The 17,674-nt window shown below is 43.2% G+C and overlaps 1 protein-coding gene across 6 annotated transcripts in view; it reads right to left on the bottom strand.

The window, feature by feature from the left end:
- Window positions 1-8,099: 8,099 nt before the first annotated feature.
- wrn (WRN RecQ like helicase) overlaps window positions 8,100-17,674 on the bottom strand; it is a 120,909-nt gene continuing 111,334 nt past the window's right edge. For all 6 annotated transcript variants that reach the window (XM_078209606.1, XM_078209596.1, XM_078209577.1 and 3 more), the window contains one exon: window positions 8,100-9,516. In XM_078209606.1, coding sequence (XP_078065732.1) covers window positions 9,400-9,516 — 117 coding nt within the window. In that variant the 3' untranslated portion in view covers window positions 8,100-9,399. The remainder of the gene's footprint in view (window positions 9,517-17,674) is intronic.

Genomic DNA, 17,674 nt, shown 5'->3' with positions numbered 1-17,674 from the left:
TGGGTTTATGTCACACTATCAGTAACCCCCATAGCTTGCCTGCTGGACTTGCAGAATCTCACTGGCTGTCCTGTCTGGAGACAGTACACATCTCTTTAATCTGCGCTTAATGCTCCCTCCACTCACATTGTCTGTATCTTTAAGACCTGGTTGGCTGTAGAAATTTGCATTCTAATCAGTATTCTGGAACTTGATTTTGTGTCTCTGTGTCCTGTTTGAGAGCAGATTTCCACTCCATCTGACGAAGGAGCAGCGCTCCGAAAGCTAGTGGTGCTTGCTACCAAATAAACCTGTTGGACTTTAACCTTGTGTTGTTAGACTCCTTACTGTGTTTACCCCAGTCCAACACTGTCATCTCCACATCAATAAATGCTGGCCAGCCAGCGACGCCCATGTCCCACAAATTCATTTTCAATGAATGCGATCCTATCTGCCATCTCAGATGGATTCAAAAAAAATACCCACATCATTATTTTAGGAAGGGCAGAGAGTTTCCCCAGTAGCCCAGCCGACAACTATTTCTTGAGCACCAACACTAAGGACGGCACAGTGGTTAGCACTGCTGCCTCACAGCAGCAGGGACCCAGGTTTGATTCTTGGCTTGGGTTACTGTCTGTGTGGAGTTTGCACTTTCTCCCCGTGTCTGCATGGGTTTCCTCCAGGTGCTCCGGTTTTCTCCCACAGTCCAAGGATGTGTGGATTAGGTGGATTGGCCATGCTAAATTGCCCCTTAGTGTCAGGGGGATTAGCTAGAATAAATGCATGGGGTTATAGGGATAGAGCCTGGGTGGGATTGAGGTCAGTGCAGACTCGATGGGCCGAATGGCCTCCTTCTGCACAGTAGGATTCTATGATTCTATGAAATAGATTACCTGGTCATTGTTCTCATTGCTGGTTGTGGGACCTTGCTGTGTGCAAATTGGTTGCAGACATTGTCTGCATTAGAAGAGTAGCTACACTTTAAAAGTATAGTTTCTTTGGCAAAGAAATGCTGTGAAAGGCATGGTACAAATGCTTTGAGAACAGTAATCGCATTTTGCCTTTCAAGCAGCGATGTTTTGGGAACGTATGGGGTATCTGATTTCTGATACCTGTTCTATAGTCACAAAAGAACTTATTCACGGCCAGCTGCATAGTCGAAAACAAGACCACGAACAAAATAGCTGTTGTGCTAACTCAAAGCGGAATTGACAAGCTGGTATGTTAGTACGGAGATGGTGAATGAGGGACAGTTAAGTAACGCTCCTAAATTCCATCAAACTGCGCAGACATTTACATTGTAGCCTCTTTATGTCACACTTTCTTTATCAATACTTTAGTTTCATGCACTGAATTTCTGGGAACTCCATGCGAAACATTATGGGTACCATGTTATTACTTCCATTCAGGGCTACACTTCACTAGTGTTTGGCTTAAGCAGCCCACATACCAAGGAAAAGAAGGAAGAAAACAACATCTGCGCTCTTGATTAAGTTTCCCTGAATTGCGGGATTGTGTTTGCGAATGGCTGCCTAAAGGATTATTCCAAATCTTGTGCACGCTTCTACATAGGGAAAATACATATTTTTTAATTGATTATTGGCTGAGATGGAGTTTTGAAATGGAAGGCCCTGATTTGCTTTGATTTGATTTATTATTGTCACATGTATTAACATACAGTGAAAAGTATTGTTTCTTGCCCGCTATACATACAAAGCATACCGTTCATAGAGAAGGAAATGAGAGAGTGCAGAATGTAGTGTTACAGTCATAGCTCAGGTGGAGAGAACGATCAACTTAATGCAAGGTAAGTCCATTCTTGAGTCGATTGTTATGTGACCTCAGACTTTTGTATCTTTTTCCCAACAGAAGAAGGTGGAAGAGAGAATGTCCGGGGTGCGTGGGGTCCTTAATTATGCTGGCTGCTTTGCCGAGGCATTGGGAAGTGTAGACAGAGTCAATGGATGGGAGGCTAGTGATGGACTGGGCTACATTCATGACCCTTTGTAGTTCCTTGCGGTCTTGGGCACAGCAGGAGCCAAACCAAGCTGTCATACAATGAGAAAGAATGACCCCCCACTATCTCTGTAACTTTCACTGGACGTAAAGCACACCCACCTCCCAACAAACTCTCCATTTTCTTTAACTTCATCCTCTTGTATGTCTCCCTCCCTTTACCCCATTAGTGGCTATACCTTCAGCCATCTAGACCCCTCTGTCTGTAGTTCCCTCAGCTCAGCCCCTCCTTCGTCTCCTTTCACGTCCTCTGTTAAATCTCGTCCCTGTGGCCAAGTTTTTAGATCATCTGCAAAACACTGCAGACGTTGGAAATCAGAAACAAAAACAGAAAGTGCTGGAAATTCTCAGCAGGTCAGACAGCATCTGCGGAGAAAGAAACAAAGGTAACCGCCAGAATTCTCCAGCCACTCATGCCCCGCTGTCACTGCCAGCGAGAACAGAGCATTTGACGCTCAGCCAAATCTCCATTCACTGCAGCAGGACCAGAGAATCCCAGCCATGGGCGAGGTCGGAGAATCCAGCCCAATGTGTCTGGTCAATAACGTTTCATCAAAAGGTATTGACCTGAAATGTTAACTTTGTCCGCAGCTCCACAAATGCTGAGTGACCTGCTAAGCATTTCCAGCATTTTCTGTTTCTATTCTGATCATCCCTCTCATTCTTGGAGACAGTGGCAGCTTTCTCCATGCCACTGAAGAGTGCGAATAGGTGTTTTTGAGTTGCAGGTAGTCTGTCAATGGGGTCAGACCTGCTGGGGTTTCCCTGTGTTTTCTGTTTCGTGTGTGTGATTTAATTAATCTCTTGGCTGTGGTGGCCTGAGGATGTAAACACAGTATAGTGTTTGTATTAATATCAAAGTAAAATACTGCGGATGGTGGAATCTGAAACAAAAACAGCAAAATGCGGGAAAATCTCAGCAGGGCTGATCTGTGGAGAGAGAACAGAGCCAATATTTCGAGTCTAGATGACCCTTTGGTCATTCTCTCCACAGATACTGTCAGACCTGCTGAGATTTTCCAGCATTCTCTGATAGTGTTTGTATTCTCTGCTGGCAGCTTTACATGGTATTTACAGCACAGAAACACACCCTTTGGCCTATGTTGATGTTCATAGAAACATAGAAGATAGGAGCAGGAGGAGGCCGTTTGGCCCTTCGAGCCTGCTCTGCCATTCATCACCATCATGGCTGATCGTCCAACTCGATAGCCTAATCCTGCCTTCTCCCCATAACCTTTGATCCCATTTCCCCCAAGTGCTGTATCAAGCCGCCTCTTGAATATGTTCCACACAGGCTACCCTCCTGCTTACACTCTCAGGGTAACCTTCAGCTTCTTCCTTCCTCGTGTGGTTATCAACTTCCTTATATATATCGATACCAGAATCATAGAGTGGTTACAACACAGGAGGCCATTCAGCACATTGCCTTTAAGCCAGTTCTCTGCAACCACAACTCAGCCAATCTCACTCCTCAACTTTTTCCTTGTAGCCCAGTATTTGTTTTTCTCTTCAGACTATCCAGTTCCTTTCTAAAAATCGCAATTGAATCTGTCTGCACCACACACTCAGACAGTGCATTCCAGATCCAAACCACTTGCTTCATAGAGGGGTTTTTTCTCATGTTGCCTCTGGGCTCTTTCATCAGTCACCTTAGGCTTCTCGGCCTTCTGCCGACGGGAACAGTTTCTTCCCCATTCACACTCTCCAGAACTCTCATAATTTCGAACACATGTAACAAATCTCTCAACTTTCTGATCTTCCGCTTTGCCAATCTATCCACAAAGCCTCTCATTCTCGGAACCATTCCTGTAAATCTTTTCTGCACCCTTTCTAAAGCCTTCACATCCTTCCTATTGAGGTTGAACCCAGAATTTTATGAAGGTTCATAACTTACGTGTGTTGCAAAGTTGATGTTTGTAAAATTGTCTGTTAAAAAGGTGTTTTTTTAAGAAATGCAATTGCATATGCAGTACAGACTGAAACATTGAATCGAGAGGCCAGGCAGCAGTGTTGCCAAGTCAGCAGGCTGTTTTAGAATTTTGCCCAATCAGTTTAAACTAGGCCCCTAACAGCAGCCTATCAGATTTAAATTTGATTTTTTTGTAACCTGAGAACCAATCCTGTTGTGTGGATGTTGGTATATCATCAGGATATAAGAGTCAGCTCTCAGCTTCAGAGAGACATAGTAACTGCCATCTGCCAGCGTAACAGCCACACTTATGTCTTAAAAGAAAGCCTCACCTTAATAGTGAAGATAGCAAAGAAGAAAGAAGACAAAAGATTCTGGAAGATAAAACATGGTGAATAAAAAATTCTATTTTTTTGTTAATAAGTGGGAATTGTATTTATCTAAATAACATTCTATTAGAAGTGTGTTTTATTCGGTTTGTTAATAGTTTAGTTAACCTGTTCACTGTTAGTTAGATAAAGAAAGTGTTACTTGTTGATTTTACAGAGAGTCTCAGGTAGTTATTTTGATTTTACCACTAAAAGTTGCTGAAGAGCAGATCATACTATTTCTCGCACTCACTTTAACAGATTATAAAGTGAGGTACTCCCCTTTGAGTGGGTAGGTGTTAGCTCTCAGAGAAGGGATCAACCTCCCCTTTATAACATTTTATTTGTACTCTTGTGCCCCTATGTTTAAATGCAGGATCCCATATAATTTAACTTTCTCAACTTGCCCTGCCATCTTCAGATTTACATATATACGCACCCAACTCCTTCTGCTCTTGCATTTCCTTCAGAATTATACCCTTTAGTTTATGTCACCTCTCCTTGTTCTTCTGACCAAAACTGTATCACTTTGCACTTCTCTACATTAAATTTTATCTCCCACGTGTGCCCATTCCACCAGAGTCATAGAGGTTTACAGCATGGAAACAGGCCCTTCGGCCCAATTTGTCCATGCTGCCCTTTTTTTTTTTAAACCCCTAAACTAATCCCAATTGCCCACATTTGGCCCATATCCCTCTATGCCCATCATACCCATGTAACTATCTAAATGCTTTTTAAAAGATAAAATTTTACCGCCTCTACTACTACCTCTGGCAGCTTGTTCCAGACACTCACCACCCTCTGTGTGAAGAAATTGCCCCTCTGGACACTTTTGTATCTCTCCCCTCTCACCTTACACCTATGCCGTCTAGTTTTAGACTCCCCTACCTTTGGGAAAAGATATTGACTATCTAGCTGATCTATGCCCTATGCTCCTCATTATTTTATAGACCTCGATAAGATCACCCCTCAGCCTCCTACGCTCCAGAGAAAAAAGTCCCAGTCTATCCAGCCTCTCCTTATACCTCAATCTATCAAGTCCCAGTAGCATCCTAGTAAATCTTTTCTGCACTCTTTCTAGTTTAATAATATCCTTTCTATAGTAGGATGACCAGAACTGCACACAGTATTCCAGGTGTGGCCTTAACAATGTCTTGTACAACTTCAACAAGAAGTCCCAACTCCTGTATTCAATGTTCTGACCGATAAAACCAAGCATGCCGAATGCCTTTTTCACCACTCTGTCCACCTGTGACTCCACTTTCAAGGAGCTATGAACGTGTACCCCTAGATCTCTTTGTTCTGTAACTCTCCCCAATGCCCTACCATTAACTGAGTAAGTCCTGCCCTGGTTCAATCTATCAAAATGCATCACCTCGCATTTGTCTAAATTAAACTCCATCTGCCATTCTTATTCAGGAGGATATAGCCTATCTATATCCTCCTGAAGTCTATCATTATCCTCTTCACAGTTGACAATACTACCAAGTCTTGCATTGAAAGATCCTTTGTATGCTTAGCCCTGTTCGCTTCAGTCTATGCAAAGACTTCATTTTAAGATATTTCTGCCTATGCAATTACATTTAAATGCTAGACTGTAGGGGTTAACTAACACTGCTAACTTGACTACATTTTAAAGCTAACTTGACCACATTTTCAAACTCAGAAGGCATGCTGGGTTAGCTATAAATTGACTGCATTTCTAAAGAGTACGCAATGCAAGCAAAATAAGCTTTTGATAACGGCAGCTGCAAGGCCTGTTTCTGCAGACAGAGACAGCATGTGAAAAACAGTTATAATAACGAGATAAGGGTTGAGATATGTTGTGGATTTTGGCGTGTGTTTGTACAGTTTGTTTTCAAGATCCAGCTCAGTGTAATCAGTACAGGGGCTGACAGGAAAAGCCAGTCTCTCCAAGTTCGCTTTGCTTTTACTTTTTGCTCCTGTAATGATTTAATTTTCTTTAAGTTCTGCTCAATAAAAGAAATTCATTTTAAAAACCGTACCATCGCCTGTTCAAAGGAATGAAGGGACCCAGCATGTATCATCTTCAAATTTTGAAATTGGGCCCTGTACACCCAGGTTTGGGTTACAAATATAAATCAGGAGAAACAGTGATCCCTCTGTATGCCATTCTCCCAGTCAGAAGTCTTCTGTAATTCGAGTTTTTAATAGGATTGCATTAAATAATTAAGCTGTTGCATAATGAAATTCTAGCTATGTCAAAGACTAATGTTTCAAAATACCGCATGGTTTAAAATAAAGTGTCTTCTGGCATGAATATTTTTCACTTAGAAAGCATTGTTTTACTGATGTTTGGGGTTTAAAGTGATTAATATGTAGGAAAATAACATATCATTTAGAAATGATATGCCCAACACATTTTCTTAGAGCTCCCGCACCTCAAACTTTCCCATTGCAACACTGGTAACTAGAAGAACCAACGGTGAGATGAAGTGAAATCTTATTAGGCTGCAAAAGTTTTGAAAGGATAGTGAAAGCAGAATCAGTAACTTACGTGAAAGGAATTGAATGAATACTTGCCTAATTGCCCTTGAGGAGGCAGTAGTGAGCTGCATTCATGAACTGCTGCAGTCCCCGAGATGTAGGTACACCCCACAGTGCTGTTAGGGAGGCAGATCCAGGATTTTAGGTGTCACGGTGGCACAGTGGTTAGCACTGCTGCCTTATAGCGCCAGGGACCCGGGTTCGATTCCCGGCTTGGGTAACTGTCTGTGCAGTCTGTGCGTTCTCCCCACGTCTGCGCGTTCTCCCCACGTCTGCACGGGTTTCCTTCGGCTGCTCCAGTTTCCTCCCACAGTCCAAAGATGTGCAGGTTGGATTGGCTATGCGAAATTGCCCCTTAGTGTCAAGGGGACTAGCTAGGGTAAATGCATGGGGTTATAGGGCTAGGGCCTGGGTTGCATTGTGGTTGGTGCAGACTCAATGGACCGAATGGCCTCCTCCTGCACTGTAGGATTTTATGATTTATGATTCAACAACGAAGGGACAGCAACATCTTTCCAAGCCAGGATGGTGTGTGTCTTGGAGGGAAACATCCAGATGATGGTGTCCCCATGCATCTGCTACCCTTGTATTTCTAGATGGTAGTACTTGGGCTTTGAAAGGCATTGTCTAAGGAGCCTTGGTCAATTCCTGCAGTGCATCTTGCAGATGGTGTACTCTTCTGCCACTGTGTGCCCGTGGTGGAGGGAATGAATGTTAGTGAATGGGGTGCCAATCAAGCAAGCCTGGATGTCCTGGATGGTGTCGAGCTTCTTGAATGTTGTTGGAGCTACACTTAAGCAGAAAAACAGAGTGTATTCCAATACACCATGCCTTGCAGATGGTGGACAGGTTTTGGGTGGTCAAGGATGAGCTACTCAGCACAGCATTCCTAGCCTCTGACCTGCCCTTGTGGTCACAGTATTTTATATGACTTGTCCAGTTCAGTTTCTGGTGAATGGTAACCTCCAGGATGTTGGTGATGGGAGATTTAAAAAGATGCTATTAAACGTCATGGGGCAATGAGTAAATTCTCTCGTGTCGGAGATGGTCATTGCCTGTGGTATGAACGTTACTCGTCACTGTCAGTCCAGGCCTGGATATTGCCCAGGTCTTGCTGCATTTGGACATGGACTGCTTCTGTATTGTTTGAGGAGTCAGAGATGGTGCTTAACGTTGTGTAATCAGTGTAAGCTGTAACAGCATTTTCACAATTCCAGGCCTTCATATGATCAAGCATCACGAACTTCCAAAATTGATCTGGACCCAATGAGCGTGAGTCAAACTCTGTAGCACTAGTGATGGATAGAAAATGATTTTTTGCCAAGTAATTTTATTTAACAAGACACTGACTTGTTCCAAAATATACAAACAGAAGATCATATCATATATACTCAGTCTGCTGCCATGCAGAAATACTAAGTGCTGACATTTATCTCCTGTTGGGTTTCGTGCTCCAACCTGCAAAAATTGAAAAGGTGATTTTTGTTTACGGGTGGGCATTTTGCCCCATTTTAATAAAGGTGCCAAAACCCTTTGGAGCTTATTGCTTCCGTACGATTTCGAAGAATCAACCTACATTCAGTCCAAAAACATAGTCAAGGAAAATTGTGCCCGTCTATATAATTTAGCTGTGCGCGGACTTAAAACAGCCCATATTTAGAAATATTCTGCAAATAACATCTCTCCCGTCTGCATTGACAGTTCCTCCCCTCATCGTTCACTGGAGATCCAAATGCCTCGGGACAACAAAAGAAAGTGAGCAGTTGGCCAATTCGGAGATGTCTGAAGAAGTTGCAGCTGAGGAGTACATCACAGCAACCTAAGGTCACCACATCCAGATTTCCCCCTCACACGAGCAAGGCGCTTGAGCACTAGTCGACATCGTCCAGGATTGCCCGACTGAAACTGGGAAATTTTCCACACGGGAAAGCAAAAGGCACAAATGCACAGGTTCTAACATTTGCTGGCAAAGGGCAGCAATGCTCCTCAAGGTGATCATGAGGTGGAGATGCCGGCGTTGGACTGGGGTGGGCTCAGTAAGAAGTCTCACAACACCAGGTTAAAGTCCAACAGGTTTATTTGGAATCACGAGCTTTCGGTGCGCTGCTCCTTCACTCACCTGATGAAGGAGCAGCGCTCCGAAAGCTCGTGATTCCAAATAAACCTGTTGGACTTTAACCTGGTGTTGTGAGAGTCCTTACTGTGCCCACAAGGTGATGCCACTTTTGTAAATCTTACAAAAATGAATAAAGAGGCACAAATTAATATTATCTGATGAACAGAATCAATGTCTTTGTGTGTGGGGGGGGGAAAAAAATCATTCTGGTCACAAGAACTTAAATTTCCACAAAAAACTTCACAAAAAAAATGTATTTTGCACAAAGACATCGGTGAGTTCCGATCTATTCAAAATTTTGTTTAAAATAATACAACAACTTTAGTACGCCAAAATTATCGTGCTATTTTCTGCTACTTTTCCCCTGCCCGGCTGAATGTTCCTAACCGAGATGTATCAGGCTGTGTGCAAAACATGTGCAAACCTTTCCCGAGTGGCTTGCTTGCTTGTCTTTCCACGACGGGTTGTGTAATGATGAAAGGCTCGGGGTAGTGAAATAAGGTTCAGTTGAAAAGCCCTTTCTCTTTTTTCACTTTTTTCTTGGTCGTACAGGAGATTTTCTGCGGATTTGAAGAGTTAAACCAATCTGGGAGCTTCCTTTTTATAGACTGACTGCAGCCCTGCAAGACAACAAAAATATGCAGTTGACACTTGGCCATAAATTCAAATGGTACAGCTTTGATGTTCCAGGATCCAATCGGAATCACCGTCAAATCTGGACTATAGTCATCGGCATAGCACAGCCACCTGCCCATCGCACCTAAACACATTCTGGGCCTAATCAAGATTTGCTGCAGTTCAATCTAATTATCTTCTTTTTACATTATTCACCATTATGTTCTTTATCAGGCACTTCATCCATTAATTACATTCTCTTTGATCTTTCTCTGCACCCTACAGTAACACTCAATTCTGCACCCTCTCCTTTCCTTCTCCCCTATGTACTCTATGAACGGTATGCCTTGTATCGCGCGCAAGAAACAATACTTTTCACTGTATCCCAATACACGTGACAATAATAAATCAAATCCTTTAGTCATGCCATCTGGAACTCTCACAGTGGAAATGCTTTAGGGATCTTCAAAACATCCCTAAAGAGGTCAAACATCCCCACCAACTCTTGGGAGACCCTGGCTTAGGGCTGATCAGGGCGTCATTTGGGGAGGCGCTAAACACATTAAGACTTCATTGGGAACGTGCAGGGGTGAGGTCGAGGCGATAGAGGGAGGCACACAAGCTGCCCAGTCCTTCTCAAGCACTACCTGCCCCCTGTGTGTCAGAGCCCGCAGATCGCACACCGGACATCTCAGAACCCATCAAACCGGAGTGGAAGCAAGTCAGCCTCCATCCCAAGGGACTGCCTTAGAAGAATATATAACAATCAACCATCAAGGGCCTCTGTGATTCAGAGATGCCAGTTCAGTTCAAGGACAAAAGTGCCTTCACGATTTCAGGTGGCAATCAGAAATTGTCAAAATTAGAGCCACAGTGTTATCAATTAGTGAACATACTTTAGCAGAGTCGTATGCTAGTGACTGGAGATATATATATATATATTAATATATAGTTAAAAACTTCAATGCACAGGGTTGATGCTGACAAATTAATTTGGCAAAATATAATGCACTGCAAATTTGCAATATAACCCATACTTTTCACTCAAACTGCCTGGTAAGTACATCTCCGGAGTCCCATAGAGCAAGCTCACTTACTCCATTCTGAGGCTGTGCTACAAGAAATACACACTCAGCACAAGTTTCACAGGTTTTAAGAGTTATGCACAATCCCTCATTAATTGTCACGATCAGCCCGCATTTCCACTCAATTATCGAACTTGCAGGCAGGGCAACCGTGACAGATATAGCTCACTTCTCATGAAGATGTGCATCTCAAAAAGCATGGACAACAGAATCAAAGTGGAGAGTTAATACCCTGAGCAGTCTTCGGTGCAATATTACCTTGAAGGTAGGTGACCGACGAGCATAAACCTATCAACCAGTAATGTTTAATACAGCAAGGAAAGTAAGTGCCTCGTCAGCCAGCTCATCGAGATATACTATCATGCTTCTTCAAAGTAATGTCCTCAATGAATTATTTATTCACACCAGTCTTGCAATTTTAGTACTTTTAGTGTTTTTAAACCAAATCAGCATCTTGTGCCTTCTGTTTGGAAGTGATAAGTTTTGCGACACATTATTTGTTTTAATACTTCTGCAATTAGCTTATTTGTTGTTCGGATGTTTATTGTGCGTCAAGTTAATGAGCCCCTTGTTTGAAATAATCATTTGCCTGTGAAGATTAAGGAAGGGATCGGAGAGCGATTTTCCATGACTTTTCTCACCTAATTGGCCTTGAGGTTTTTTTTTAAAACCACAGTTTTTCACCTCTCCCAGAAGATTACTCTGGTGGGTGGGGAGTGTTTTTATTGTGGTACAGCGAGCATCAAAGCTATACGGGAGAGGCTGGATGACCCTTTCTGTGGCTCAGTGGTAGTGTGAGTCAAGAGGTTGTGAGTTAAGGCCCGCCCCAAAGACTTGAGCAGAAAAACCAGGCTGATGCTTCAGCGCTGCACTGTCAGAAGAGTTTAGATGAGACATTAAGTCTGGGTTTGCCTTTCAGCTGAACATAAACAAATATACATAGAAACATACATAGAAAATAGCAGCGTAGATCATTCGGCCCTTCAAGCCTGCTCTACTATTCATTTTGATCATGGCTGATCTTCAAATTCAATATCCTACCTTTTCCCCATACCCCTTGATCCATTCAGCCCCAAGAGCTATATCTAATTCCTTCTTGAAATCGCAACAACATTTTGGCCTCAACTACTTTCCGTGGTAGTGAATTCCACACATTCACCACTCCGGTGAAGAAACCTCTGTCTTAGAATATCCTCAAACTATGTTCTGGACTCCCCCACCATCGGGAACATTCTTTCTGAATCTACCCTGTCTAATCCTGTTAGAATTTCATAAGTTGCTATGAGATCCCCTCTCACTCTTCTAAACCCCAGTGAATATAATCCTAACCCACTTACTTTCTCCTCGTGTGACAGGCCTGCCATCCCAGGAATCAGCCTGGTAAACCTTCGCTGTAATCCCTCTATAGCAAGAACATCCTTCCTCAGATTGGGACACCAAAACTGCACACAATACTCCAGGTGTGGCCTCACCAACGCCCTATACAATTGCAGTAAAAAGACCCACTTATTCCAACTCTTTGCTTTCTGTCTGCTAACCAGCTTTCGACCTCATGATACTATTTAAAGAAGAGCAGGGGAGTTCTCACAGTGTCCTGATATTCATGGTGGCGGGAAGGGGCACGCCGTTGCCTGGAACTTCTGGTCCCCTCACTTGTCAATGGGATTTCCCACTGATTCCACCCCATACCAGCAAGAAACATGCAGCGGGGGTGCACCGTCAGTGGGGCCAGATCCCGCCGACATGAAGAGCCAGAAGATCACGCCCATAATATAATTGCAAGCTTTTTTCTTATAAATTAATCATACCTCAGATCTGTAACTTCTAAATTGGAGTAGCAAAGTACAATTATCCTTAACCAGGACAGAGTATACTCCTGCCTGCCCGCCCCTGCAGCATGGACAAGTTGAGCCGAAGGCCTTGTTCCCCATGCTGTAAACCTCTATGACTCTTCTCACATATATATTTTTCCCTTTCTCAGAATGCAGAAGGACACAATTATATCAGATATGAATAGAGAAGTATAGAATGATTACCTTTTGTTCTAAGTACTTCCCTAATTGTAAGCTGCAAAGTCAAAAATATTGGATTAACTTTTTTTTTAAATATCAGGTTATTTAACCCAGTGAGGTGTGGATTCATAGAATTCACATTCAGCCCATTGAGTCTGCATCGACCACAGTCCCACTCACTCCCTATCCCCATAACCCCATACATTTCCCTAGCTAATCCCCCTGACACTAAGGGGCAATTTATCATGGCCAATCCACCTAATCCGCACATCTTTGGAGTGTGGGAGGAAACCGGAGCACCTGGAGGAAACCCACGCAGACACGGGGAGAATGTGCAAACTCCACACAGTGACCCAAGCCAGGAATCGAACCCGGGTCCCTGGCGCTGTGAGGCAGTACTAACCACTGTGCCCCCGTGCCACCCAATGCATACCTTGGTCAAGGTCAGGCTGTAAATGTTGAAGTAATTTACAGGTTAATTGTTGGTGACGGAAGCTGGCGAATTGTACTTGTCTGCTGGGCAAACAGCAGGGAGATTTGATTGCTCAAGTTGCAAACAAGATACAAAATTAGTTTTTTTTCCCCCATCAAAAAAATTGCTATTTTCTTTCTTCCCAATTCAGTCTCGGGATTCTTGTGCCTTACTAAAGTATTTTTTTTCCCCCAGGTGGGAATTCCCCCATATTTTAAAAATTACCATCTCTTTAAAAAGGATTGCAAGAAACGTGCCAGAGATGTGTCTAAAATCCCTTCAGATCAACTTCAAACCAGGCCCAAACTACAGCCATTTCAAATGGTTTTAGTTATCCTTGCTGAAAGGGGTTGAGTACAGAGTCACCTGTGAGTGGGGGATTAATTTGGTCTGTTACTTCAAGAATCGGATTTTTCTCTCTGACGACATTGAATTTGATGGGAGGGTACACAAGAATCAATCTAAAGCCGAGCTACAATTAAGTCCAATCTTGTTTGACCAGGCATTGTTCGAATCAATTTCACTTCTCGACTCACCATTAGGTCTCTTGTCTTCCTTTATGCTACAATGGATGTCAAAGCAGAGATATATACCCAGGTGATGCCTACATTCTTCACTCTGTGATACTATACGAGTCAGTAATAATAATAGTCAAGTGAGGTTTTCTTGCCCACGTAAAGTTTTTCCTTGTGGATTTCGGCTCAGAAGCTATTGAAGAAACCAGTTTCAGGGCATTTTATTTTAGTAACAGATGAAATACAGGCAAGTACAATATTTAACTGCCAATTGATTGTTTCTGTATAATTCTACCAATCTACGATCTGCCAGCATAGTTGTTCTGTGGAACCTCAGATAAGTCCAGAGGTGAGCATAGAGAGGCTGAAGGAGAAATCATTATCACTGGTAGCTCGTATTTATTAATCAGTGGGAATAGTTGGCGATCCAATGTATGCAATAAGTCGGTTGCATTATATCCGATGCATACAATATAACAGTCCAGTTTTGTGGCATCGCACTATTGTCTTTCACTCTAACCTGCTCCAACATTCAGCAGATCCACTACAGGCTAAATACCGTTTATCCAAAACCCTTGGGGCCACCCGCATTTCAGACTTCAGATAATTTCGGTTTTTGGATACCACGTTTAACCCATACATTACAATAGCCTGCACCTGGGTGAATGTAAACTAAGGTGCATCACTGAATAATAAATACAGGAACCTGCATTAAGTTTCACAGAATCATAGGACCACAATCTCACCTAGGCCCTATCCCCATAACCCCAATGCATTTACCCTAGCTACAACCTCTGACACTAAGAAGCAACTTAACATGGCCAATCCACTGAACCCTCACATCTTTGGACTGTGGGAGGAAACCAGAGCGCCCGGAGGAAACCCACGCAGACATGGGGAGAATGTGCAAATTCCACACAGACAGTGACCCAGGCCGGGAATCGAAACCGGGTCCCTGGCTTTGTGAAGCAGCAGTGCTAACCACTGTGCTGCCCCTATGTGACATGTTCACCACAAAAGTCACAAGGTAAACAGGTCGGACAAACATCCAGACTTCCAGTGCTAAAGATCAATGAAGTTTAAAAAGTGCGGTTTTCGGATTTGTTTGACTTACAGATTTATGAATAAAGGCTACTTGGCCAGTACAAGATTTCTTCTTCAATCTCCATCTGCTCACCTCGAGTTATCTGAGGTTCCATCCTTACTATTCTTCTCCAGGATGTCTTTCAGTAAAGTTATCTGTAGGCATGGGATCAGCCGCCATGCAATGCCAACATCCAGCTCAACCTCTTCAGACCAACCACAATAACCACTCTGCTGCCTGACTCTTTGTTCAGGTCATTAACAGGCAAGAACCTTCTCCAACTTAGCAGCAAAATGATGTTACCCCAATCAGCTTCTACAAAAATCCCGGAATTCCTCATTCTACACCTTGGAACGTTGTCCGTAAATCCCTCAACCAAAAAGGCCTGATGCCCATGTGATGAAGATCATGGCTTGAGGGGTTCTACCAAAGTAGCAGTGGTGGCTTGCCGTTGTGCACCTTGTACACTCTGCATGCACTGCAAGCAGTGGCAGAGAGGGCACTGATAAAACAGACTTCATCACCCTGGATGGTGTCAAGCTGTTTGAACGTTGCTGACAGCAGTGATCCCTCTAAGCTGTGTGCATGGCCAGGCAGCAACCGGGGAGTTACCACACAAGCCACTCGCAAACTGATGTCCCCTTTAATTTACCACAGAGGGGGGAAAAAAATAATGGCACTGTGCTGCATTGAAATAATTAGGCCAGGCACGACAAAATGTTCAGATCGATCATTGGTTGTCACCCCTCTATTCCCAAGCTGTTAGCATACACTAGCTTTAAAATTACTCTGCTAAAAAAAATTCCCTGACCACAAAGCAAACAATAGCAATCAATCTGGAACTAAATGGATAGCTACGAATTTGAAGAACAGTAAAGAACCTACAAGGCAGTTATTCTTACCTTCTTGCCTAATCAGGCATTCCTTACATAACTTAGAAGCTAAACAATAGTTTGATAGTTTTAATTTAGGAGGAACTCTCCAACCCTTGCTGCCAAAACAGATTTAAAAATATTGCTGTAGGTTTTGGCCAAATTTAGACAATAAATCCAGAAGTAAAAGTAGGAGGACACTCCACAAAGCTGCTTTCCAGACACTGTCAATGGAAGTAGAAACCTATGGGGAGAGTTGAAAAGGTCTGGAGAATATATTTGCTGACCACTTTACCAAGGTCTTCTTTTCACTCGAAATAAACTGTTGGGACTTCCCAAAGTCCGGGTTTGACAAACACAATCTACATAGCAGCACCTACGTTACTCATCTGATTGTGGTATCTACTGCTCCAAACAAGCACTGATCAAAGTGAAATTGTGGGAGGAATCTCGGTGATTCCAAGCACTTTCATGCCAAAAGATGCTGCACTACAGCCTGCAGATCATGAACTCGGACAGCTGAAACTAACAGTATCCCTGCCATCTTCCTAATCAGAAATTTGGATAGTTTCAAACAATGCATTCACCAGCACAATCATGGCTACATGACATTTCCCAGTTAGGAACAAGAGGCTGGATACAACATCCCTACCATGCACCTGAAACAAGACACCAGGAGACAAGAAACCATCAAGTATCACACAACTGGCCTGCAGACACTCAACTGGAATGAGCTTTAGACTCACTTTGAGTGAAAAGTGCAGATATTGTAGAACAGAATGAACCTTTAGATTAGAGGGGCTTTAGATTGGTTTCACTGGTCAGCGCAACATCGAGGGCCAAAGGGCCTGTACTGCGCTGTAATGTTCTATGTTTACCATGCACGAGGGAGGTAGACTTAACCACAGCAATACCATTCCACAAGTTCCATCACTTGACATTATAAGCCTGCCTCATGAAAGTTTTCCTTTAACTTATCAAGGCCACAACTTCAGACAACAGAAGAACTGGGATTAGAAATCAAAGGGTGCAATAATCATGCCGTCAATTGAAAACAGTTCAATTCTGGATACAAATTAGAGGGATAGAAGGAGGCTGGCTTAGCTTACAACCAAGGTCAGGAAGAACTGTGTTTAATCGGGCCAGTGCAGGACAATCACCTATCCCACACGGGCCTTCTGTAGCGAGCCCTGCATCAGTGGGAAAAGAGGAAATGTGTTCAGTCATTGCACCAGTGATTCTCCTGATGGTTCACACTGAGAACGCAGGAACAAGCGCAGGTCATCAGACGCATGAGCCGTGAACTAACATGTCATTTAAAAGCCATTAAAAACTCCCCATTTGTGACGAAATAAAAATAACATTTATCCCCTCTGTGTTTTCCTCTCTCTCCAATGGCAAATTTTACTTTACTTTCGTTCTCCTTCAAGAAATACCTAACAAAACATGGTAGTCGCAAATTGGAGAACGCTGCGGATGGAAACTGGGAGAACGCTATTTCGCTTTGTGCAGAATCTCGGTCGTGAATTCTGAATCACCTGCAGCTCCGAGGAATTTTCAACCAAGCTTTTCCCATCTATTTGTCACAAGCAGAAGGACGACGCTCCTCACACGGTTCAATAATTTTTCCCAGAGGAAGCTATAATTTTCCACACGTTCGTCCCGTCATTAATCAAGATTATAATGACGCAATATTATAGATGTACAATAATGAGGAATCATATAAACTGTTTTTTTGTGTTCTTTCAATTCCGCAACTTATAGTCACAGACTTCAAGAGGCCACGTGACAAATAGGTGCTATTGTCACATGCTTTCATTCATTAGCAACCTATTCTGACAAAATTGCAGACTGGAAGAGTCAATTACTCGGGGGCACAGGTTTAAGGTGCGAGGGGCAAGGTTTAAAGGAGATGTACGAGGCAGATTTTTTACAGAGGGTGGTGGGTGCCTGGAACTCGCTGCCCGGGGAGGTAGTGGAAGCAGATACTATAATGACTTTTAAGGGGCGTCTTGACAAATACATGAAAAGGATGGGAATAGAGGGATATGATCCCCAGAAGGGTAGGGGGTTTTAGTTAAGTCGGGTAGCATGGGAGGTGCAGGCTTGGAGGGCCGAAGGGC

The sequence above is a fragment of the Mustelus asterias genome, chromosome 1, assembly GCF_964213995.1.
Source record: "Mustelus asterias chromosome 1, sMusAst1.hap1.1, whole genome shotgun sequence".
Classification (NCBI taxonomy): Eukaryota; Metazoa; Chordata; class Chondrichthyes; order Carcharhiniformes; family Triakidae; genus Mustelus; species Mustelus asterias.
Note: the sequence above shows the minus strand (reverse complement) of the source record. Positions and strands in the feature narration are given on the sequence as shown.